General features: G+C 37.3%; 1 protein-coding gene across 2 annotated transcripts in view; it reads right to left on the bottom strand.

Moving 5' to 3' along the window:
- The window catches only part of LDAH (lipid droplet associated hydrolase), a 132,436-nt gene that overhangs the window by 84,016 nt on the left and 23,702 nt on the right, over positions 1-24,718 (bottom strand). The window contains exons 3-4 of one of the 2 annotated variants that reach the window (XM_023511880.1): positions 21,300-21,443; positions 2,846-3,015 (exon numbers count right to left, since the gene is read on the bottom strand). In XM_023511880.1, coding sequence (XP_023367648.1) covers positions 2,846-3,015; positions 21,300-21,443 — 314 coding nt within the window. The remainder of the gene's footprint in view (positions 1-2,845; positions 3,016-21,299; positions 21,444-24,718) is intronic. The other variant, XM_012803725.2, reaches the window with a different exon arrangement.

Here is a 24,718-nt window from a genome sequence, read left to right on the forward strand (position 1 = left end):
CCTGCCGTTGGTGACCTCAGGCCTAGAGAGGACATGCTAAGGAGGGCGGCCTCCTGCATTGGTGACCTCAGGCCTAGAGAGGACAGGCTAAGGAGGGTGGCCTCCTGCATTGGTGACCTCAGGCCTAGAGAGGACATGCTAAGGAGGGTGGTCTCCTGCATTGGTGACCTCAGGCCTAGATAGGACATCCTATGGAGATGGCCTCCTGCACTGGTGACCTCAGGCCTAGAGAGCACATGCTACAAAGGGTGGCCTCCTGCCATTGGTGACCATAGACCTAGAGAGCACATGCTAAGGAGGGCGGCCTGCTGCCATTGGTGACCTCAGGCCTAGAGAGGACATCCTATGGAGATGGCCTCCTGCACTAGTGACCTCAGGCCTAGAGGGCACATGCTACAGAGGGTGGCCTCCTGCATTGGTGACCTTAGGTCCTCAGTTCAACAATACTGCAGGAAGTAAATTTGCCAGTAGCCGTGTGATTGAACTTGGAAGAAGATCCATCTCAATTCAAGTCTTCAGATGAGACTGCCACCCTGGAAAACACCTTAATGATAATCTTCTGAGAGATCTTGAAGCATAGAACCCAGCTAAGCTGTGGCCAGATTTCTGACCAGAAACTGTGAATGAATAAAGGTACCTCATTTTATATTGTTAAGTTTGGGGACAATTTGACATACACCAATAGATAACTAATACAGTAGTTAATGACTGAGCCAAGATTCTAGTGTCATTTCCATAATAACAACAACAACAATGATGGCCAATATAGTACAGCCTCTATAGTTGACCACTTCCCTACACTGACCACTTCTTAAGATGACCTTGAGATGAGGCCTAGGTCCTTATGTTGACCACCTACGTATATTGACCAGTTTGTTACAGTCCCTTGGGTGAGGTCAACTTACAGAGGTCCTACTGTATGGAACTTTTGGGTTCCAGATGCCATTCTTAGTACTTTATATAATTCCTCACCAAAATCCTTTGAAGACCATATAATTTATCCCTGTTTTACAGATGAGGAAACTGAGTAGAGACTCAGTAACTTGTCCAAGGTCACACAGACAAAAAAAAAACAATAGCAAGTATTGGAACCTAGGTGTCCTGGTTCTAGCATCAGAGCTCATAGCAACTGACCTCATAGCAGAACCAATAAAGAGGGAGGGCTGAACACTGGAAGGACGGTGGCCATGTACGTAGTACCAAAGAAGATTTCAAAGGCACAAAGATTAGAAGCCATGCAAAATGCTAAAAGCAAAAAGAAAGCTTGCTTTTGATTAAGATGCCTTATCTAGGGATTAAAAACCCAGTGGAGAAGAAACAATAAGACAATGAATGGACTGCAATCTTTAAGTCATTGAGTTCACATTTAGAAATGAAAAGATACATTTTTTATAACAGTAAGAGAAAATTAAAAGCTTCCATTTGATGTGATAAAAGCATAACCAAGGAGGCTACAGTTGTATTTTTCCCAAGGGCAACTGTAAGAAGTAAGCATGTAAAGCTGTCAGGAACAGGAACAGACTCAAGAGCCCATTAGAGACTTTTTTTTAAATTTTTTTTTTTTTTATTAAATCATAGCTGTGCACATTAATGCAATCATGGGGTACAGTGTGGTGTTCTCATATACAATTTGAAATGTTTTCATCAAACTGGTTAACATAGCCTTCATGTCATTTTCTTATTGTGTTAAGATGTTTATATTCTACTTTTAGAAAGATTCACTTGTATCCTTGTAAGATAAACCATAGAGGTGATCCCTTCAATCACCCTCCCTCCACCCATCCACCCTCCTCCTCTCTCCTCCCCCTCCCCCATCCCCATATTCTTAGGCTATAATTAGGTTATAGCTTTCATATGAAAGCTGGACTTTTTGTTATACAAAGTGAGAAACTGCAAATTCCTAGGGCAAAGAGGCCAGGAAAGGATAATTCCTATCCTGGCTACAGATTCCTAGATTAAACAGCACTCCACGCTCCCCACACCCTGTCCTTACATCAGACAGCAGCACCTGTTGGTTGTCTCCTCCAGTAGACTCCAGGCTCTCTTACCTCAAAGACTGTCTTATTTACTGGGACATCCTCAAAGCATAGCACAGTGCCTGATATATGGCAAGGGCTTAATATGTATTTGTTGAATAAAGAAATTATTTTGTGAATTGCATCCACTCAATGGGTCATTTCAATGGTACACATTAGTGAAAGTACACATTTTTGTTTTATTTTAAATCCCTTGTAGTTCTTGCACTTCCCTGGGCACTTTTAGTAGGTCTCTGTGTCTCTAGTGCCTCATTTAATATCTGGCACATAGTGGTATACAATAAATATTTGGGAATAAATGAATAAATGTATGTCCCCAAAAGGTAACCAGGCTATACAGCAGGTAAAGATCCAGACTTACAACTAAATAAAGATTAAGTGATCCATAAGGAGAGCTGCTTGCCAACACACAATGATGATGAAGATAATAAATCCCCTTGCTTTTGAAAGAAGGCATGAATACTTGCAAAATGTTCTCCCAATAAAGATTCTTATCTAGGCCGTTGATATTCTTTTTCACAAAAGATAGCAAGTTAAATGTAACATAAAAACTCCAGATAACACAAGATCCAAAGGCATTCATTCAGAAAATTCCTATCTCCTTCAGCATTAAGTCTTTGGAATTTCATGGGAACTTCATGAACATACACTCACATAGGCCCACAGCAATATGGCCATAATGATAAAGGCAGCTGCCAGATATCCCCCTCTTGGTTCTGTTTATCAAGTAAACAAGAGAGAAAAGAGCAAAGGAAAGGTGAGGAGGAAACACACAATCAAGCTCTCAGTCACTCCCAAGACATACTTACTGGAAGCTCAGGGTCACGCTTCAACATCTGAAGAACAAGATAGCTGCCGACTGAATGGCCGATGAGCACAAGCTTCATGTCCCTTGGCACCTGGGTTCTCAGGAAAGCTAGTTTGTGTTCTATTTGACCATTCAGTCCATAGATGTCCTTGATGTCTTGAGCATTTGCATCTAAAAGCAAAGATATGAGCATATTTTCATGCAATAAGTGAGTGTAACCACTGTTAAAATACCTAAAAAAAATGAACAGTCACAATAGCAGTAACCATTTATCAAAAGCCTAAAGTGTGCCAGTTATAACACTAGATACTCAAAGTATATCAGTCATAATAACCTTTGAAAGAAAGTATTACTAGCTCCATTTCATAGGTGAAGATAGCAATGCTCATAGACATTATGTTACTAACAGTCACAGGCCTTTAACTGGAAGAAGTTACATGCAAATCCTGTCTCTCTGTCCTCCTTTCAAGTCCATGAACTGTCAATTGTTCAATGAACTAATGTGGTTTAGTCCAGCAGCTCTGCCTGCACCAGAATCCCTTGGAAGGCTTATTAATATAGGTCCTACCACCAGAGTTTCTGATTCAGTGGGTCAGGGTTGAGACCTGAGAATTTACACTTCTAAGTTTCCAGGAGATGTTAATGTGCTGATCCCAGGACCACATACTGAGAACCACTGATTTAGGCTAACTTATATATATATATTTTTATTAAATCACAGCTGTGTACATTAATGCAATCATGGGGTGTACAATGTGCTGGTTTTATATACAATTTGAAATGTTTTCATCAAACTGGTTAATATAGCCTTCATGGCATTTTCTTAGTTATTAAGACATTTATATACTACATTTAGTAGATTTCACATGTACCCTTGTAAGATGCACCGTAGGTGTGGTCCCACCAATTACCCTCCCTCCACCCATCCTCCCCCCTCCCCTCCCTCTCCCCTTTCCACAGAATCTGGACCCACACCTTCCTCCGTTAACTAAGATAGACTCTCACTGGATTAAAGATTTAAATTTAAGACATGAAACAAGTATAAAAATGCTAGAAGAAAGTACAGGGAAAACACTTGAACAAATTGGCCTGGGCAAATATTTTAAGAGGAGGACCCTCTGGGCAATTGAAGCAACATCCAAAATACATTACTGGGACCTGATCAAAATAAAAAGCTTCTGCACAGCCAAAAACACAGTAAGTAAAGCAAGCAGACAGCCCTCAGAATGGGAGAAGATATTTGTAGGTTATGTCTCCGACAAAGGTTTAATAACCAGAATCCACAGAGAACTCAAATGTATTAACAAGAGAACAAGTGATCCCATATCAGGTGGGCAAGGGACTTGAAGAGAAACTTCTTTGAAGAAGACAGGCGCATGGCCTGACACATGAAAAAATGCTCATCATCCTTAATCATCAGAGAAACACAAATCAAAACCACTTTGAGATATCATCTAACTACATTGTTAATAGGCAACTAAGAAAGTCTGTGACACTGCTTTATTATTTGAGATACTCTTTGTTTAAAGAATTTAGACTGAAAAAACTTGAGTAGAAATGTTATAAACTGTTCCCCTTAATCAGCAAGGTCCTGACCTAAAATGTTCTCCTTTGTTGTCACAAATAAACTATTTTCCAGATTCTTCAAGATTGAGTAAAAACTTTACCTAGCTAATCCTCAAGAAAAATGAATGAGCCCTCTTCAATACTTAAACAGTGCTTAATTCTTTTATCATAGCACTTTATCAAACTTGTTTTATGTGTTTATTTCCTCTCTTAGGGTCTTAGTTCCTTAAGGACAAGGCCCATCTCTCATCTGTGTCCTCTGTGACGAGTACACAGGCAATGTTATTGTTGAGTGAAAACATGAACTGACTAGACGATTCCTAAGAATGCTACCAACTCTAATACTGAAAACATCAATGGGGGCTCCATGCCTGTAGCTCAATGGCTAGGGTGCTGGGCCACATACACTGGGGCTGGCAGGTTCAAACCTAGCCTTGGCCTGCTAAACAACAATGACAACAAAAACAACAACAACAAAAACTAGCTGGGTGTTGTGGCAGGTACCTATAGTCTCAGCTACTTGTGAGGCTGAGGCAAGAGAATTGGTTAAGCCCAAGAGTTTGACGTTGCTGTGAGCTGTGACGGCACAGCACTCTACTGGGTGCGATGTAGTGAGACTCTGTCTCAAAAAAAAAAAAAAAAGAAAACGTCAGTAGGTTTTCCCTATGAACATACATATGACCCAGTGGCAAGATGGAATATTTCAAGATATCACAAGGTAGTCAATTGCTTCCTAAAATTTGAAAACTGCAACACTAATGTTTTTGCTCTCATGACTCCTGCAGGGTAGGGATTACAAATTGTGATCAGTGTGGCGCGTTCAAGAGCTCCAAACGCCTCGTGAAGGACTGCTCTTCAGTTCTGTCCGCACACGTTTTTCCCTTCAGTGCTCATCTCTGTTAGTCTAAGTCCTAGTCATCTTTCAGACTTACAGCAAGTATCATCCTGTTCATGATTTATTATGTGGGAGTAACGCAGCCTTCCTTTCGGCTTCCACATCTTCTGTTGATCTCACCCTACTACTCCTAATTTGCTCCTACTTTACAATTGATGTCTTGCTTATCTCTGCCTCCCAAAGTCATGAATCAACGAGCCTCCCTTGCCATTTCCAAGGTATTGCTACTTCCCCAGGTAAGACATGTTCTGGCCTAACCCTTCTCCTCTGGTCAGCCCAGAATTCACTCTCTGTCTAATAAGGAAGTTAGCATAAAACAGAACTGCAAGGAGACAGAATCCAGAACCTGATTCTGCTGGGGCTTTTAATGACTACAGATTCACATTTTTATTCATTAAATGTTATATTCAGGTTTAAATGGTTTATACCCTACTTCTCAAATCACTCTACCCCAAAGGGATCATAACATTCTGTGATATGACACCAACAATATTTGTTTATTGACTTCTTTTTCTACATACAGTGTTTCAAAATGTCCAAGTATTCCTTTCACTGAGATAGTAGTTGTAGAACAAGAATCAAGGGCATTGGAGATAAAATAAATCTGGTTCTAAACCCCAGCTCAGCACTTTCCAACCTGTGTGACTTGGGCAAATCCTTTAACATATGCTTCAGTTTCCTTATCTATAAGGTAGAGATGATGATGTCAGAGTCCTGAGGCTACTGCATAAGTGCCCGGCATAAGCTGTCTGATAAATAAAAGCTCTCTGAAATAAAATTGCTGTCATTTCAATTCTTGTCATTTAAGTCCTCCCCCAGATATATACCAAGCACATTTACATGGTTAAAGCAAAGAGAAAGAAAATGAACTAAATACACTAAACATTCAAAATTCACCAACACCATAAATAAAGCCCTAAAACGTTATATATCAGTTAAACTTTAAAGAACATTATAATTCAGAATATTTCAGAGGTAGATCTGACTTTACCTATGAAAAGTGCTTAGTAGGTTTCCAAGATATATATACTACTTGTTAGTACTTACTAAAGTAATGAGATTAATGGGAAAAGTACTTTCTGTTACATAAAGATAGAAATTTTAAATATGCTACCATTTTTAATTTTATTAGCAAATAAAATAGGTTATTTTCCTAGCAAAAATGAAAGGTTAAGAGACTATATGCTTGGCTTTATTTATTTACACCCTTCTCCCTATAGGGAAAATGTATGCCAAGTTACAATTAACTACGCACATTTGGAACATAATCTATTTCGAAATCGAGAACTGTTCAGAACTGTCTGAATTGATAGATAAACCAATTCACCATATCATTACCAATAAGTGGCCCTAAATATGATACTGACAATTCCCTTTGAGAACTTGACCCTATTTTTCAGACACATCTGTTATTAGATTCACTTCATGGCTCTCCATCAATTCTAGAGTTTATTTCAAATGGATCTAGAATCGGTTCTGAAGTAGTTCATAAAGAAACTAAATAATACCAGTGAATCACATTTACTTTTCATCTAATTGTTCAAATTTATTGCTCCAGTTATTAAAATTGTTGACAATTTTAAATTAAAATATTGTGCATCACTTATAGCCTCTGGATACAGGTAAATCTGACAATTACTATTTTCTTCCATTTTATATGAACTAAATTGACTACTCTGAAGAAAAACAGTGACTAATTGGTTCTTGGCAGTATTAAAAATACAGATAAAAATATAATATACCTTTGATTCAAGAAGGTCATAGTCTAATAAGAGGAAATAGACATGGATAAAAACACGATTATAAAATACTAAAGTTTCTCAAGCATTTTGCTTAAGTAAAGAATAGGTTTTATTTTATTTTATTTTTTTTTTAAGACAGAGCCTCAAGCTGTCCCCCTGGGTAAGGTGCTGTCACAACACCTGGCTATTTTTTTTATTATTTTTTTTTAAGATAGAGCCTCAAGCTGTCCCCCTGGGTAGAGTGCTGTCCCAACGCCTGGCTATTTTTTTTCGGTTGCAGCTGTCATTGTTGTTTGGCAGGCCTAGGCTGGATTTAAACCCGCCACCTTAGGTGTATGTGGCTGGCACCTTAGCCACTTGAGCCACAGGTGCTGAGCCAAGAACAGGTTTTATTGAATCACAGGAGAAAGGTAATACCCCTTTGGATTCACAAAACATACTTGATCTTCCTCCAGGTTACCCAAGATAAATAACTAGAAGGTATCTTTTTTTTTTTTTGAGAGAGAGAATCTCACTCTGGCACCCTGAGAGGAATGCCATGGCATCATAGCTCACAACAACCTCCAGCTCATGGGCCCAAGTAGTCTTCTTACTTCAGTTTTTCTGTTTTTAGTACAGACATGGTCTCAATATGGCTTGAGTTGGTCTCAAGGAGTTCACCCATCTTGGCCTCCCAGAGTGCTAGGATTACATGCATGAGCCACCACACCTGGCCTAAGATATTCTTAATATATGAACATTACTATAAATATATAAATTTAACTACATATTTGAATCCAAGCATACTAGTTTAAATTTAACTATATATTTATTATTCCTATATATGTATATCTAGCTATACATTGAATACAAATGCATGAGTTTAACTACTTTCACACAAACAGTAATTACAAGTCATCGATGACCACAGAACTGCTAAGACTGGACATCAGCCCTACACGAGCTTCTCGTGGGACTGAGTCTGCAGACAGTAACACTCTACATCTCACACCAGAATCTGCTCAACCACTAAACTCTTCCATCCTGGGCCTCATCATTACTTCAAAGCTATGTCTTAATAATAACTTTATTTATTTATTTATTTCGCAGTTTTTGGCCGGGGCCAGGTTTGAACCTGCCACCTCTGGTATATGGGGCCCGTGCCCTACTCCTTGAGCCACAGGCGCTGCCCCTTAATAATAACTTTAGTTAAACAACTTGTATGTGAAAATTAAAAGACTAGAAATGGTATTTCATATTTTAAGGAATGCTTTGAACAAGACAAAAATATAGTTCACTCCTTAAATTTAAAACACACAAAACAAAATCATATGTTGTTTATCATACATAACAAAAAAATATAAAAAGAGACATGCAGTACATTCATGAGTGTAGAACCAGAAATGGGATACAAACATGAAAACTTTTCTGTATAGTCTCATTTCATTTATTCTATTAACAAAAAATATACAAGTAATTATGGCAGTGTTAACAGTCAATTGTGAGTAACAGGATCTGGGACTATTATACAACTACTTTTTAATGTTTTTAAAAAATTCTCAAAATAGACTTTAAACAATAGGAATGCTTTAATATGCTCTTCCTATCTATTTTACATCTATTTTTACTGAGAAAAACCACCATTGATTTATTTATTACTCACACAGAACACGGAAGCCTCAAAGGACCTTTCTGAGTTCATGCTAAACATCAGTGAAGCAGATGGATGAGAACTATGGTCCCTAACTCTTTAAGCTTACTTAATCCACTGATCTAAAAGGCTGTCCTTTCACAACTGTCCTGAAAGTTCACTAAGCTGATGTGAAAGCATGCTTTCATAGTTTAGGGTCATCGGTCCCCAGCTTCCTAAGTATCCTGTAAGCTCCCTGTATCTAAAAACTGGTGCAACTCTGTTAGCTCTCCCAGTGTGTATCACAGTGAGGGGAGACAGATAAGCGTTCTATTTAATACTGCTATCTTACTTAAAAAGCAAAAGTTTTGTAAACTCCAAGTATATGTCTTCTAAAATAAAACAGGGTTACCAAATTATGCTTTCCACTTGACTAAAGCCAGGGATCTGCTTCTTCAATAGGAGAAATACAGGAAACAGGAGAGAAATTTAGCAAGGAGAGCAGGTTGTACAATAAAAGCCAAAGGCATAGAAAGTGTCAGGTATTGTTTTGGAAACTGCCTCGAGTCCTATGGCTACTTGTGGTTATAGGAAGAGGTGGAGCAATAAGGTTAGAAAGGAAGACTGAGTGTAGATGAAGTAAGACCTGAACGGCATGCCCAGGACTCTGTACTCTGTCCCATGATCAGTAAGAAGATACCTATGGATTGCAAAGACAGGGACAGCACGATCTGACCTATGTTATAGGCCATGAACTTCAGTGCAAGCCCCGAAACTTGCTTAACTCCTAACTTCTCCTGGTCTGCTCTTTGGTTTTCTGCTTCTTCCAACGTAGAGACTTACTTGCTTTCATTTCTAGTGACCGGGAGCCCTTAGATTTGATTGCCTGATTATCCTGGGCCGGGGCTCTTCTAATAATTCCATCTTACCTCCATGCTCCTCTGCCATTCCCAGTCCTGACAAGAGGGAAAGTTGGAGTAGTTTATTATTTCTCTGGACAAGCATCACTCAAACTCACAACTTAGTTGCAAGATTGTATAACTTTTTTTAGGTAATGTTTTTACCTTCTAAAACCAAACCAGCCTGATTTGTAGGTTTTATTTTATATTTTTCAGGACGAATGACTGAAATAATATCTCCCATCAAGTAAGCTGATGCTAAATCAAAGCCAGAAAACAGGATAGACATATTTCTTTGTGTTTTTCTTTGCAGTTTTTGGCAGGGGCCGGGTTTGAACTCATCACCTCCGGTATATGGGGCTGACAACATACTCCCTGAGCCACAGGCACTGCCCTATATTTTCTGAACAAATGACTTGAAATAAGATCTCCCATCAAGTAAGCTGACTCTAAATCAAAGCCAGAAAACAGCATCTACTTCTAATTCCTCAAGTTTTCTTTTCACACTCTTGTTCTTGAACCATCCCCTCTGACGTTGTTGAACATGTGCTCTCCCAATTATATTCAATTTATGATTGTGATAATGTGGTGCAACTAGAATATTATTTCCAACTGTTCACACACACTTTCAACATTTGAGGTGTGGCTACAGTTTATGCTCTTTCTCTCAATGATTATATATTTTTTCACATCATAGTTTGGAAGTCAGAAAAGCAGTACCTTAGTACAATAATCTTGGTTGATGAATAATACATCTGTCCTGTCTATCAAAAGCTATCTATTATAGCACATATTTGTAAGCATCATCTCCACAATGTAGAACAGATGACAGTAGCGCTATTTTGGTTGAATGGGGGACCAGTAAGACCCAGAGCCCCATTTAACTTTCACAGAACTTTTGGGCTACTCAGAACACAGATCACTAACCTAGAAGGTGAAGACTGGCATGTCTATCTCTCTGTATTCTCCCCTTGCAGCACCACACACAATAACCTTCAGTACATTCTTGATGATGATGAAGAATTGTCTTTACACCCCCTCTAGAAACCATAGCGTCCTTTGGCCCTGTGGTGGCCCTTTAGGCTAATGCCTCTAGATGGCACTGTTCTCATTAGGTAGCAAAGAACCCAGGCTTTAATTACTAAGTTATTAACTCAATAATACATAGGTAGCCCAAACAGAAATAAGCATATTAAAAGTTATAAATAATAAGATGTCAATTTAAACAAGAACTAAATACATCTCTTAGAAATTCAGACACACAGAATATTTTCTACTGGTTTTCCTCATCAGTGTTTATTGTGAAGATCTAGGGTAGTGGTTCCAAAACTGTTGTCTCAGGATCAGCACCATCTTGTTAGACATCAAATTCTCAGGTTCCACCCCAGATTTACTAAATCAACAACTCAGAAAGTGGTCATCTGTTTTAATAAATCCGCTAGGGGATTATGATATATGCCAAAGTTTAAGAACCCCTGACCTAGGAGGATCTTTTGAGTCTTTTTTTTTTTTTATCGACCTCGGTAGAGTGCTGTGGCATCATAGTTCACAGCAAACTCAAACTCTTGGGCTCAAGCAATTCTTTTGCCTCAGCTGCCTATAGTGGCTGGGACTATAGGTACCCACCACAACACCTGGCTATTTTAGGCTGGTCTCCAACTCGAGAGCTCAGGCAATCCACCCACCTTGGCCTCCAGAGTGCTAGGATTACAGGTGTGAGCCACTGCGCCTGACCTTTTGAGTCTATTTTCAATTTTCAAAGTTGCTATACCTGTTCCGTTCATCTTTGCTTCCATCTTTAGTATGACTTAAGATAGCTGTGATTGCTAGATGTAGTTCTGATTAAGTAATTAAATATATAGCACTGTCTGCTATGGACGGCCTTTCTCAACAAGGTAGGAATGTAAGAATAAGACATACTAGCTACTCACTCTTAGGCAGTATGAACACAATAGAAGAGGAATCGCCCTTCACTAGCATCTTAGGATGTTTCCACTACTTCCCAGCTCCCTGTAAGAATTCTTCCTAGAAAACAAGCTTGTTTCAAAGCTCTGTTTCCAAACATAGGATAGCAAAAGCACATTTCCTTTTTTTTATTATTTATTTATTTATTTATTTTTGCAAAAGCACATTTTCTAAACAGACATATAAACTTCCTAACAAAGGAAACATATGGTATTAAATTGCTAATTTAATTGCATATATAAAGACATCACTTTAAACAATAAAGATGTATCTTTAACAATATTTCATAGCAGAGCAAGGATCTATTATACATTTTATTCACTTTCACTCACATTTCAGTATAATGATTGCCCAAACAGATTTTTTCTTTTTGGTGGTGGTTATTGCTTTGAGTAGAATCTAACCACCAAAACATAGCTGTTTTTAATTAAGGCAACACAATTTGTGTGTTCAATTTCATTTCACTAATGCTCTTAAAATCTTTCACTGCAGGTAATCAATATTCTATTACTTTTCAAAATACACCCTAGTTCTAATACAAAGTGTTCTTGATTTTAAATTCCCATTTTTCATTCCTGCTAGATAGGAAAGCAATTGCCTTTTGATATATTAACTTTATATCCTGTGTACTGTTATAATTGCTTATAAATTCCAAAAGGTTTCATTGGTTGATTCTTTGGGATTTCCTACCCAGGTAATACTGTCATCTGTGAACAAAGACAGCTGTATTTCTTTCTTCCCGATCTGTATGCCTTTCAATCTTTTTCTTGTCTTATTGCACTAGCTATAAATTCCAACATGATGTTGAAAAAAGTGGTGAGAGGGGGCATCCTTTCCTGTTTCCAATCTTTGCAGGAAAGCATCCAATTTGTCACTATTAAGTAAGACATCAGTTGGAGGGGTTTTTGGTAGATATTCTGTATCAAATTGAGGAAATTTCCCTCTATTCTTAGTTTGCTGAGATTTCTTATCATAAATTGGTGTTTTATTTTGTCAAATATGTTCTCTGCCTCACTTGATTCAACATACATTTTGTTCCTTTGGCCTGTTGATGCAATGGATTACATTAAGTGATTTTTGAATGCTAAACCAACTTTGTATACCTGGAATAAATTCCACTTCTTTATAATGTATGTTTCCTTCTGTACATTGTGGGATTCAATTTGGTAATATTTTGTTGAGGATTTTTGCATCTATATTCTGAAGTTTTTGGTCTGTAGTTTTCCTTCCTTGGAAACTATAAATGTCTTTATCTGGTTTTGGTAATAGGGCATTCCTGGCTTCATAGAATGAGTTAGGAAATGTTCCTTCTGGTTCTATTTTCTAGAATTTCTAGAAGAGATAGAGAATTAGTATAATTTCATTAAATGTTTGGTAGAATTCACCACTGAAACCATCTGAGCCTGGCATTTTCATATTTGGAAGTTCATTATTATTAGTTCTTTTTTAATTTTTTTGTTTTATTGCTATTCTCTTAGCATAAGAGATACGGGCTTAAATATATAATACAGCATTAACTATAATCATAATAGTGTACATTACTAATAGATCCCCAGACCACCTTCATCTTATATGTAGTACTAATAACTGAAAGTTTGTACCCTTTTACTAACATCCTTTTTATCCCCCATTTCTTAGCCTATGGCAACCTTCATTCTACTCTATTTCTATGAGTTCAACTTTATAAGATTCCATATACAAGGGAGATCATAGAGTATTTGCCTTTTTAAATTGTTCTTGATGCTACTGTGAATGGGAATGTTTATCTCTTTTTTCAGATAGTTTATTATTAGTATATAGAAATGTGACTGATTTTTGTTGCATTTTGTACCCTGCAACTTTAGTGCCTTCATTTATTAGTTCTCACAGATTTTTGGTGCCATCTTTAAGGGTTTTCTAAAATTGTATCATGGCAAACACAGATAATTTAACTTCTTTCTAGTTTAGTTGCCTTTGATTTCTTTCTCTTGCCTAGACACTCTGGCTAGGACTTCCAGTACTATGTTGAGTAGAAGCGGTGAGAGTAGGCACCCTTGTCTTACTCTTGATCTTAGAGGAAAACAGTGGGTGTCCTTTTCTTATCCCTGATCTTAGATGAAAAGCTTTCAAATTTTCACCGTTGAGCATGATGTTAGTTGGTAGTTGTCATATATGGCCTTTATTATGTTGAAGTACATTTCTTCTATACTACACTTGTTGAAAGTTTTTAATCATACAAAAATGTTGAAACTTGTTAACTGGTATTTTTTTGCATCTAATGAGAAGAGCATGTAATTTTTTTATTCATTCTATTTAATGTGGTGTATGCCATTTCACAAGTTGCATGTGGTGAACCATTCTTGCATCACAGTGATAAATCCTACTTGATTATGATCTTTTTAATGTATTGTTGAATTCAGTTTGCTAGCAATCTACTAAGAATTTTCCCATCCATATTCATAAGGAATATTAGCCTGTAATTCTTTTCTTATATCCTTCTTATCCAGTTTTGGTAGTTTAATTTTTTAAATGTGTATAAGTCTAACCAGATTATTATTCCTGTGTGGGTTTTGACAGTTGTGCCTTTCAAGAAATTGGTCCATTTAAGTTTATTGTCTCCTTAATATCTATAGAGTAATGATGGCTCTTCTTTCATTTCTGACATTGGTAATTTGTGTCTTTTCTTTTTTCCTCTTGGTTTGCCCTGTTACAAGTTCATTAATTTTTATTGGTCTTGTCAAAGAAATGGGAAATTTTTGGTTTTGTGAATTTTTTCTACTGATTTCTTGTTTTCAACTTCATAGATCAGTATTCTCATTGTTATCATTTCTTTTATCTGGTTTCCTAAAATGGAAGTTTAGATTATTGAATTTGGATCTTCTTTCTTTTATAATATATGCAGTTAATGCTATAAATTTTCTCCTAAGCCTACTTTTGCTGCATATCTCAATTTTTAAATTGTCTTTCCACTTGTATGTATACATTAAGGTATACTGCTCTATAATGACAGTTTTCAAAATATTTTTAAATTACTCTTTAGCCTTCATTGACCTATGTGTTGCTTAGAAGTGTGCAATTTAATCTCTAAATATTTGAAATTTCCTAGTTTTTTTTGTTGTTGTTGCTGATTTCTAGCTTAATTCCATTGTGGTCTAAGAGCATACTTTGTATGATTTACACTTTTAAGTTTGCTCAGGTGTGTTGTGTGGCCCAAAATGTAATCTAATTAATAAATGTTCCATGTAAGCTTGAGAAGAACATGTATTCTATTGTTGTTGAATAAAGCCCTATATAAATTCAATCAGGTTGATTGATGGTAATTCAGTTCAACTATATCTTTATTGGCTTTCTCTTTTCTGGATTTATCAAATACAGAAAAAGGAGTTGAAATTTCCAATTATGATAGATTTGTCTATTTCTCCTCATGGTCTATCAGTTTTGCTTCATGAATTTTTTTACCTCTTTGTTAAGTTCATACATGTTAAGGATTGCTACATTTCCAAAATGATCCTGTTGACATTATATAATGCCTCTCTTTAGCCCTAACATTTTCTTTGCACAGCTATTCTAGCTTTCTTTTGATCAGTGAGACCAGGTATATCTTCTTTTTTTTTTTTTTTTTTTGCAGTTTTTGGCCAGGGCTGGGTTTGAACCTGCCACCTCTGGTACACAGGGCCGAGGCCCTACTCCTTTGAGCCACAGGTACCGTCCCCAACCATGTATATCTTTTAACATCCCTTTACTTGTAATCAATTCACAACTTCATACGTAAAGTGGGTTTCTTATAGACAACATACAGTTAGATCTTTTTTAATACACTCCAACAATCTATCTTTTAAGTAGTGTATTCATACCATTCACATTTAGTGATTAACATTGTTGAATATCTATTATATGTATAAATGTTTTCTATTTGTTATATTTTCCTTTTATCTACCTTTCTTCTGCTTTTTTTTTTTTAGCTTTTTAAATTTTATTTATTTATTTTGCAGTTTTTGGCCAGGGCCGGGTTTGAACTCACCACCTCCAGTATATGAGGCCGGTGCCTTACTCCTTTGAACCACAGGTGCCTCCCACGCTTTATTTAGCTTTAATTGAATATTTTATGTAATCTCATTTTCTCTCTTATCATATTATAGTTCTTCAAAAAAATTTTTTTGTGTTTGCCCTAGGATTTGCCAAGTGCATTTAATCTAAATCCATTTTAAGTAATGTTGTATCACTTCACCTTTAGTCCAGGTACATTATACTAAACACTCACAATTCCTCTTTTTCATCTCTTAAAATATCACTAACATTCATTTCACTTATCCATATGTTATAATCACCCAGTACATTGTAAATCTTTATTATTCTGGACAAAAGGCTATTAGATTAAATTAGAATTAAAAAAATAAATGTTTTAAGCCTTTATTCCTTCCCCCATGCTTTTCTCTTTCTTTATATAGATTTAGGTATCTGACTTCTATCACTTCCCTTTTCTCTAAAAAACTTTTTTTTTTTTTTGCAGTTTTTGGCCAGGGCTTGGTTTGAACCTGCCACTTCTGGCATATGGGGCCAGTGCCCTACTCCTCTGAGCCACAGGCACCGCCCTAAAAAACTTTTTTTAATATTTCTTGGACGGCAGGTCTACAGCAACAAATTTCTTCAGCACTATTTGTCTGAAAAAGTCTTTATTTCACCCTGACTTTTGAAGGATAATTTCACTAGATAAAGAAGAAGCCTAGGTTGGTGGTATTTTTTCTTTCAACACTAACTATTTCACTCCATTCTCCTCCTGTTTGAAGAGTTTCTGAGAAAAAGTTTTGTTACTCTCATCTTTGTTCTATAGGTAAGGTGTTTTTTCCTGCCCTCTTTCAAGATTTTCTCTTTGTCTTTGGTGTTCTGCAATGTAAATATGACCTATGTAGGTGAAGACTTTTAGTATTTGCTTACCTTACTTAGTGTTCTCTGAGTTTCCAAGACCTGTGTTTTGTTGTCTTGCATTAAGTACTTCAACTATGTTTGCTCTGTTCTCTCTTTTTTCTCAATTTGATATTTAATTATGCATATATTACACCTTTTCAAATTGTCCCAGTTATTGGATATTCTATTCTTTTCCTAATTATTACTTTTCCTGTTTGCATTTTAGTTTGGGAAGTGTCTATCGAGCTATACGCAAGCTCAGTCTTTCCTCAGTTGCATCCAGACTACTGATGAGCCCATCAAAAGCTCATTTTTGTTATAGTGCTTTCTAGTATTTCTTTTTGATTCTTTCTTGAGCGTTGCCAGCTCTCTCCTTGCGTTACTCATCTGTTCCTGCATGTTACTTTTTCCACTAGAGTCCTTGCCATATTAATTATGGCTATTTCAAATTTCTATCTGATAATTCCAAAATCAATTTTGGAATTGCATATACAGGCAGTCCTCGGGTTACAAGGTTCTGTAGGTTTGTTATTAAGTTGAATTTGTATGTAAGTTGGAACAGGTACATTTACCTATTACCTGTAATAGCCTTCATTTCTAAGTGAGTTGAATATCAGTAGGATGTTTGTAACTTGAGGACTTACTCTAATGGCCTTTGTTTGTAAGTCTGAGTTGAATGTCAGTAGGATGTTTGTAATTCAGGAACAGCCTGTGTCTGAATCTGGCTCTAATGCTTGCTTTGTCTCTTCAGACTGTTTTTTCTTGCTTTTAAAAATGCCTTATTGTTTTGTTTGTTTGTTTGTTTAAAGCTGGACATGATGTATTGGGTGACAGGAATTAAGGTAAACAGACCTCTAGTGTGAGGCTTTAAGTTAATGTGGCTAGGAGCTGGGCTGTGTTTAATGTCTGCTATACCTATAAGTGCCAGATGCTTCAGTTTTCTGTAGCATCCTTGTTTTTATCCTTAGTTATCTTTAGTTTTTCCTACAAATCACTTAAATAATCCACTTTTATTACAGGGGAGACTTGCTGATGAGGTGGTGAAATATGGGGAAGGAAGGCATCCTATAACCCTTTTTCTCTTTTTTTGCAGTTTTTGGCTGGGGCTGGGCTACCTCCAGCATATAGGGCCGTCACCCTACTCCTTTGAACCACAGGCGCCGCCCTCTCTCTCTCTTTTTTTTTTAGGCTAGTCAAGTGAAGCAGTGTGAGTGGAGAAGGAACAAAGGAATCCATAACTGGTTATGACCAATTAGTTGTAAATACCATTGCACTTGGACCAGCCATATATAACCTTTGATTAAACCTCAGTCTTTTAGTGGGCCTGAGTCCAGTGCTGTGATCTCCTTGAGTGTTTGTCAGCTTTTTTTGCCCACCAGCATGTGAGACAAGAAGGCTAGAGAAGGCTAGAGATGGCTAACTGTCCTTCCTTTGGGTCGGATAAGGCTCTGGCATCATTTTCCCCTTTAAGAGTAGGCCTTTGTTAATGAGAATGCTTTGGGCAGACTGAAAAATGGATACTTCTGTCCTACTCCTAACAAAAACTCTAGGGGATTTTTCATAGATTTTCACAAATGAACCTAAAGTTCTAGAGTAATTTCCATGAAAGTGGGGGAGTCCTCAAGACAAAGCAAGCACATTTTTTTCACTTTCAAAATAGTCTGCTAAAGAATGCTTTGGGCAGACTGCAAAATGGCTACTTCTGTTCTATTCCTAACAAAAACTCTAGGAGATTTTTCATAGATTTTCACAAAAGAACCTGAAGTACCTGGAGTAATTTCCTTGAAAGTGGGGGAGTCCCCAAGGCAATGTAAGCAAATTTTTCTCACTTTCAAAATAGTCTGCACTTCACCTTATGCAGTTCATCAGAATGACAACTTACATATTCTACCAGCCATGGCTCTAGTATCTTCTGCTTTGGCTGATCTTCACTGTATTCCTTTTTCTCTCTGATTTTAGGTGGCACTTTGTTCTGTGACCTCAATTGTCTGATAGGTCTAAGAAAAATCATGATTTTCAATCTGTTCAGCTTTTTCTCATTGTGAGAATAGAAGCATCAAATTCCATGTTTTATACTTTAGAGCTAAAACTGAAAGTCCATTATTTGTTTTTAAAATCTTTCTATACCAAATATTTTCTTGGTACATAACATATACCAACTACACCTTTCAAATAGGAAATAAGAAGCTAATAAATGTTGGGGGAAAAAAACCCTAGACATTTAAATGTAACTGTTTAACTAAGGTTTAAGATACACACTTCATCATGACATTATTATAGGAAAAAAAAGGCACTAAAAATATACTCCTTGGCGCTTAGTTCCCAGATGCTGCTGTCAGCCTGGAGAAAACCCCTGAGCTACTGCACAATGTTAAAGGCATTGGAAAATACCATCTCTCAGTGCCAAAGGGTTAATGTTTGTTTAACTTGGGGTAGAAAATGTTTAAGTGTAATGAAAACAAAACATGAAGTTTTAGTATTCCTTTCAACCTTTAAATTACAGACAGCTAATTTTTTTTATTTTCTTATTCATGATTTTCCATATTGTCTAAATTTTTTAATGATAAGCATGACTTTTTAGTATAAAAAAAGGCTAATCCATTTTCCAAATAAATAAAAAAATAGTACACTACTTCCTAGTGCTAAAAGGTCAGCTCCAAAACATAAGGTTAAAAACTAGATAAAACTGGGCGGCACCTGTGGCTCAAAGGAGTAGGGCACCCGCCCCATATATCGGAGGTGGTGGGTTCAAACCGGGCCGCAGCCCAAAACTGAAAAAAAAACAACAGAACAAAAAACTAGATAAAACTGGATAAATTGGTACTATTACTTGACATGTACACTGACACAAATTAATAATAGATTAATAAACTAATCTTCTTTAGAGGGTATTCAGAAGAGTTCACATATAGAAATCATATTATTGTCATTATATTCAAATTTTAAAATAGAAACAAAACATTATATGTGACGTGATGGTCAGAGGCTAAAGTCAGAATACACAGTTAAAAATAAACATAATCCAAACTAGCCTTGAATAACACTTAGCTCTGCAGTCCCTAACCCCTGGGCTGGGTTGCACAGCATTGCCACCTAAGCTCTGCCACCTGCCCATCCCTCCCTCCACTGCTTGCCCCACTGCCAGTGCTGGGGAGAGGGGTGTGGGGGGTGGGGGGAGGGAGGAGGGGGGAGGGAACGCTGAGCTGCACAGCAGGAAATGAAGGGCAGGGGAGCCAGCGAAGCTTACTTGTATTTCTAGCTGCTCCCTATCACTTTCATCACGGCTTGAGCTCCATCTCCTGTCAGATCCCATTCTCCTCTCCCACCTCCTATCTGTGGAAAAATTGTGTATGAAACCAGTCCCTCCCCATTACTCACATCACTACCTGAGCTCTGCCTCCTTGTCCCACCCCCACCCCCCAAACCCCAGTATATGGAAAAATTGTCTTTCATGAAACCGGTCCCTGGTGCCACAATGGTTGCAGATTACTCACTTAGATCATCCATAGAGTACATCAAATTGTACATCATTGTCTAAAATAATCATGAATATATAATATCAAAGATCACAAATGTAAAATGCAACTTTATAGTAGCATATGTTTGAAACTTAGAAGCTCAGTAAGCATAAAAAGATGCTTATACCACAGGAGAGACATAACAGGAACCAGGAGCAAACTAGGTAATGCAGCCATAGCCATCTCTCTCACCTCAAGTTAACCAAGAAACAAACAAAACACTCTTGAATAGAAAGCCTGTAGAGAATTTAAATTATGTTTTTCTTTTCCTCTCTCATTTTTTTATATTTTGGAAGTGTGAACATGCTAGAAGTCCTGTAAGTTAAAATATGTATTACATCCTCCATTTAAAAGCTGTCCAGCGGTGTACCACATGGAATCCTGGCTCTCTTCCCAGCTTTCAAAGCTCCTCACAAGCTGGCCCTGCAAAGCAGTAACCCACCCACTAAATCTCACTCCCTTCTGTGTTACTCCCTCTGCCTATAATACCTCAATACCCACCTCCACCCTCCAAACCCAAATCCTACCCAACTGTCAAATCTCAGTCATGGTCTTAATGTTTGTATCCCCCTAAAATCCACATGTTGAAAACCCACCCCCAAACGTCATGGCATTGAGAGGTAGAGTGTTTTTGAGGCAATTAGGATTGAGTGGAGTCAGAGTGAAGAGGCCTTATGAGTGGGACTAGTGCCCTTTTAGGAGTCTCAAGAGAGCTCACTTCCTCTCTTCACCATGAGATGACTCAGCAAGAAGAACGCCACCACGAATTAGGTCCTCATCAGACACCAAATGTGCCAGTGCCTTTATCCTGGACTTCCCAGTCTCAAGAACCTGTGAGAAATACTTCTGTTGTTTATAAGCTCCGTGATCTATAGTATTCTGCTACAGTGGTGCAAGCTGAGTAAGATGCCCTAGTCCACAGTCTTCTCTAACCCACACTGTTTTCTCCTTTGTCTACTGACTCCATAGGTATCTACATCATCAGCAGGCCAGAGTTTGTCACTAAATCCTTCCCTAAACACAAGAAAGCTTCTTTAGAGTAAAGAACATGACTTATGATACTTTTTCCCCACCTTTCTTCTTAGTACAACCCTGGAAGAATAATACACACTCAAAAAAGCAGGTATCTGATCACTAATTGGTAAATAAAAAAGGTAAGTCATAGATTATTGGATCTATCCAAATTCTTACAGAAAATCGCCTGCAGAAGAGTTAAAATGTTTCTAAAAACCCTAAAATTATCAAAAAGGTGACCCTGTGAATCTGATGCCATGAAAAGAGGTTTCCACTGATGTAACTCTTAGCCTTAGCAGGTTTTCTAGAAACACACAAACACCCATCCACTGTAAAGGAAAGGCAATGTTAACAAGGACATACCCTCTGATGTTGTAAGAACCTTCTTATCTTTGGGGGCCAAGACATGACCAGCATGACTGATAATCCAAACTGGAAAGCGTCTGTTTGTCAAGGAGTATAAAGTCTTTGCAAATGGCACATAAAAGGAAGGAAAACCTGGGTTACCTAAGAAAAGAAACACAAATCTTAGATTAATCAAAGCAATAAACCCATATGAGATGGTATGCAAACTAAAAAGAAGGGTCTATTTCTCCTCCTATTCTCTCCTGAATTCTTCAGAGTACCCAGGAAGAGAAATCTTTTAAAATCATAGCAGTACCCTATTTAAATACCCTTCAGTAGCAACTTCCCATTGTCATCCTGAGAAAGCCTAAAATCATTAATACTGCCTATGAGGCTGCAGTCCCTAACCTCCGGGACACAGACCACTACCAGTCCATGAACTGTTAGGAATCAGGCCGCACAGCATCACTGTCTGAGCTCCACCTCCTGTCCCACTGCCACATCCCACACCCCACACCCCCAGTCCATGGAAAAATTATCTTCCATGAAACTGGTCTCTATTGCCAAAACGGTTGGAGACTGCTGCTATAAGGTTCCTCAAGATTTGATCATGCTCAATTACCAAACTGCATGAAAACCAGAAACAGAGCAGACAAAACAGTGTAAGAATCATGGAAAAAGAGAATGTTAAAGAGTCTACTGCAGCGGTTCTTAACCTGTGGGTCACGACCCACGGGAACTGTATTAAAGGGTCGCAGCATTAGGAAGGTTGAGAACCACTGGTCTACTGTTTTCTTGTCACTTATCCCAAGTCCTTATATCATAAACAGACGTACAGTTTGAACTTTTGGGGAGAAGACCACCGAAAAACACATGCAGTTTCTTCTTGTGTGTAGTGGGTAAACAGAAGGTATTTTTGACATGGGTTAATTACAGAGAGACAATAAGTAAATGTTCTTTGATGTAAATAAAGATCCCTGTCAAATTTCACAAACTTCTTCTCCACTGTTCATATCTTTCAGGTTCCCAGATAACCAGTGTAGTAAGAGTTAAGAGTATACAATCTGGAGCCAGACTGCCTGGGTTGGAATCAGGCTTTGTCACTTAACAACTACACGAGCTTTGATAAGTTATTTAACTTCTCTGTGTCTAGAGCTCCTCAGCCATAAAATGGGGATAATTATCGTACTACCTCATGTGAAGACTAAGTGAACTGAACTCTGTAAAGCACCCCAACACTGTCTGAAGCACAGTATTACTGTATAAATGCTAGCTATTCAAACGCGGACAACAATGTCTAGCCATAATAATAATATGTGTATATGATACTTTATCATCCATATTGTTATTCTGTATCTATTATGTTCTAACCTAGTGATCCAAGTTTTGTGATGGTGCTATTGCCATCTTTGCCAAATAGGGTGATATTGCACTCAATATGCTCTTTGGTCACTTTACTGGACACTGGGAAGATAAGGGAGAAAGAAAGGAGGAATGACAGTCCAGCAAAGGAGGAGTAACTTCAGTTTGGAATATTTTTTGGTACAAAGAACAAAATAGCAATCCAACTTCTTTCCAAATGACTAGCCAAGTGTCCCAAGACTATTTATTATATAATCCATTCTTTCTGCACTGATTTGAAATGTCTTCTGGTCCAATACTAAATTTTTACATTAGCTTGCTAATTCTGATTCCAAATAATTCTGTTTATTTTTCCTTTTCTCCTCTGCCAGTACCATACTGTCTTAATTACTACATTTTTGTTTTAATGTTTCAGTAACTGGTAGGGCAAATCCCGTCTCTTTATTTTCCTTTTTCTCAATTTCCTAGGCTGGTCTCATAAACTTTCAGATTATTTTCAGTAGTTTCAATTTTTAAAAATCTCTCTGGGATTCCATTTGAAATTCTACCTCATTAACAGATTATTTTAGAAATATGTGCTATTTTTTACATTACCGTAACCTTCTAGGAATGTGTTATGCCATATATCCAAATGTTTTCTGTTGCTCAGTAAGGAAATCTATAGACTTCTTCACTGGAAGAAAAAAATAATAGCTAACATTTTTAGGTACTACAACTTATTACATAAGTTGTTATTACATGTTAGGCAGTGTTTAAGTGTTTTACACAAATAATTCACTAACCCTGATGTAAGTAGTACTATTATTATTTCCATTTTATGGATGAGGAACCTGAGGTGCAGAGAGGTTAAATATCTTGCCCAAGGTCATAAGATGCTGTAAGTGCTCAATATATATTTGATAACTAAAAGAATATACAAAAGAAAATAATTATACTGAATTTTTAAAAATCAGTGATCTACCTAATGTACGTTCTTTTGTGTCCCTTAATTAATGTTACAATAGCTATGTAAAATAGTTGGCATTATATTTAGGGATGAACGTACAACCACTTGCACACTATTTGGCGTATGGTAAGAGCTGGATAAATGGTAGCTATGATTACAATAATTATTACCATAATTAAAATTTGGCTTAACATTAAGGAGATGCCAAAGATAGTAACTGCATGATTGAGATTCATGAGTTACCATGATAGGATATGTAAAAACCAATGAGAACCAGACAACAGAGCTGCTGTGACACAAATCTTCCTCCCTATCTCTTTTAAGTCTGAGTTCCTTCCCTTAAGCTTTCTGATGATTTTATCATCTTCAGGTAAATAATGATGCCCGCTACTTCATGTTTTCCTTCATTCTATTCAGTATAATAGATTCTTTTGCATCTTCTCTTAGCCATCAGTTATTTTTTGAGCACTTTAGTGTACGAAACTCACTATGTTAGGCATGAGTCAGGTGAGAGCCCTTTCCTAATTTACATACTAGTGACAGAATATTCACATACAACTAATTTAGTGAGATCATTAAAAAGTGTGATGGCTCTAACAAAGGATCGTGAGATAGGGAAGGTTAGAGATTAGGGTGGCCTGCAGAAAAGGTCTGAGGAGGTGACATTAGCTGAGACTCAAAAGATAAGAAACCTTGTCACAATTTGGGGGAAGAGAATAAATACTAGAAAGGGAGGAGAACAAATGTAAAGGCCCTCAAGATCTAGAGAGCTTGGCTCTTGAAAACACAGAAGATCGCCCACAATTCTTGGACATCTAAGATACAGCGCACAGTGAAAGACAAAGAATCTTGTATGAGACGAGGTTAGATGGGAGGAGAAAGACAATCATTAGGCACCATGTACACCAAGACAGGAAATATGACTCTGAACTGAAGTAACGTCAGAAAAGATTAAGCAAGGTTAAGGCACGATCAGATTTAAATTTTAAAAACATTGTTTCCATATTAAAATTATTAGGAAATATTATAAAAAGTATTATAGCAATAAATTTGGAAACTTAGATGAGCTCTTTCTAGAAAGATGCAAACTACCAAAGGTTACTCAGGAAGAAATAGATAATCTGAATGG

The sequence above is a fragment of the Otolemur garnettii genome, unplaced genomic scaffold (assembly GCF_000181295.1).
Source record: "Otolemur garnettii isolate 467f Iridium unplaced genomic scaffold, OtoGar3 scaffold00022, whole genome shotgun sequence".
In the NCBI taxonomy this organism is placed as follows: Eukaryota; Metazoa; Chordata; class Mammalia; order Primates; family Galagidae; genus Otolemur; species Otolemur garnettii.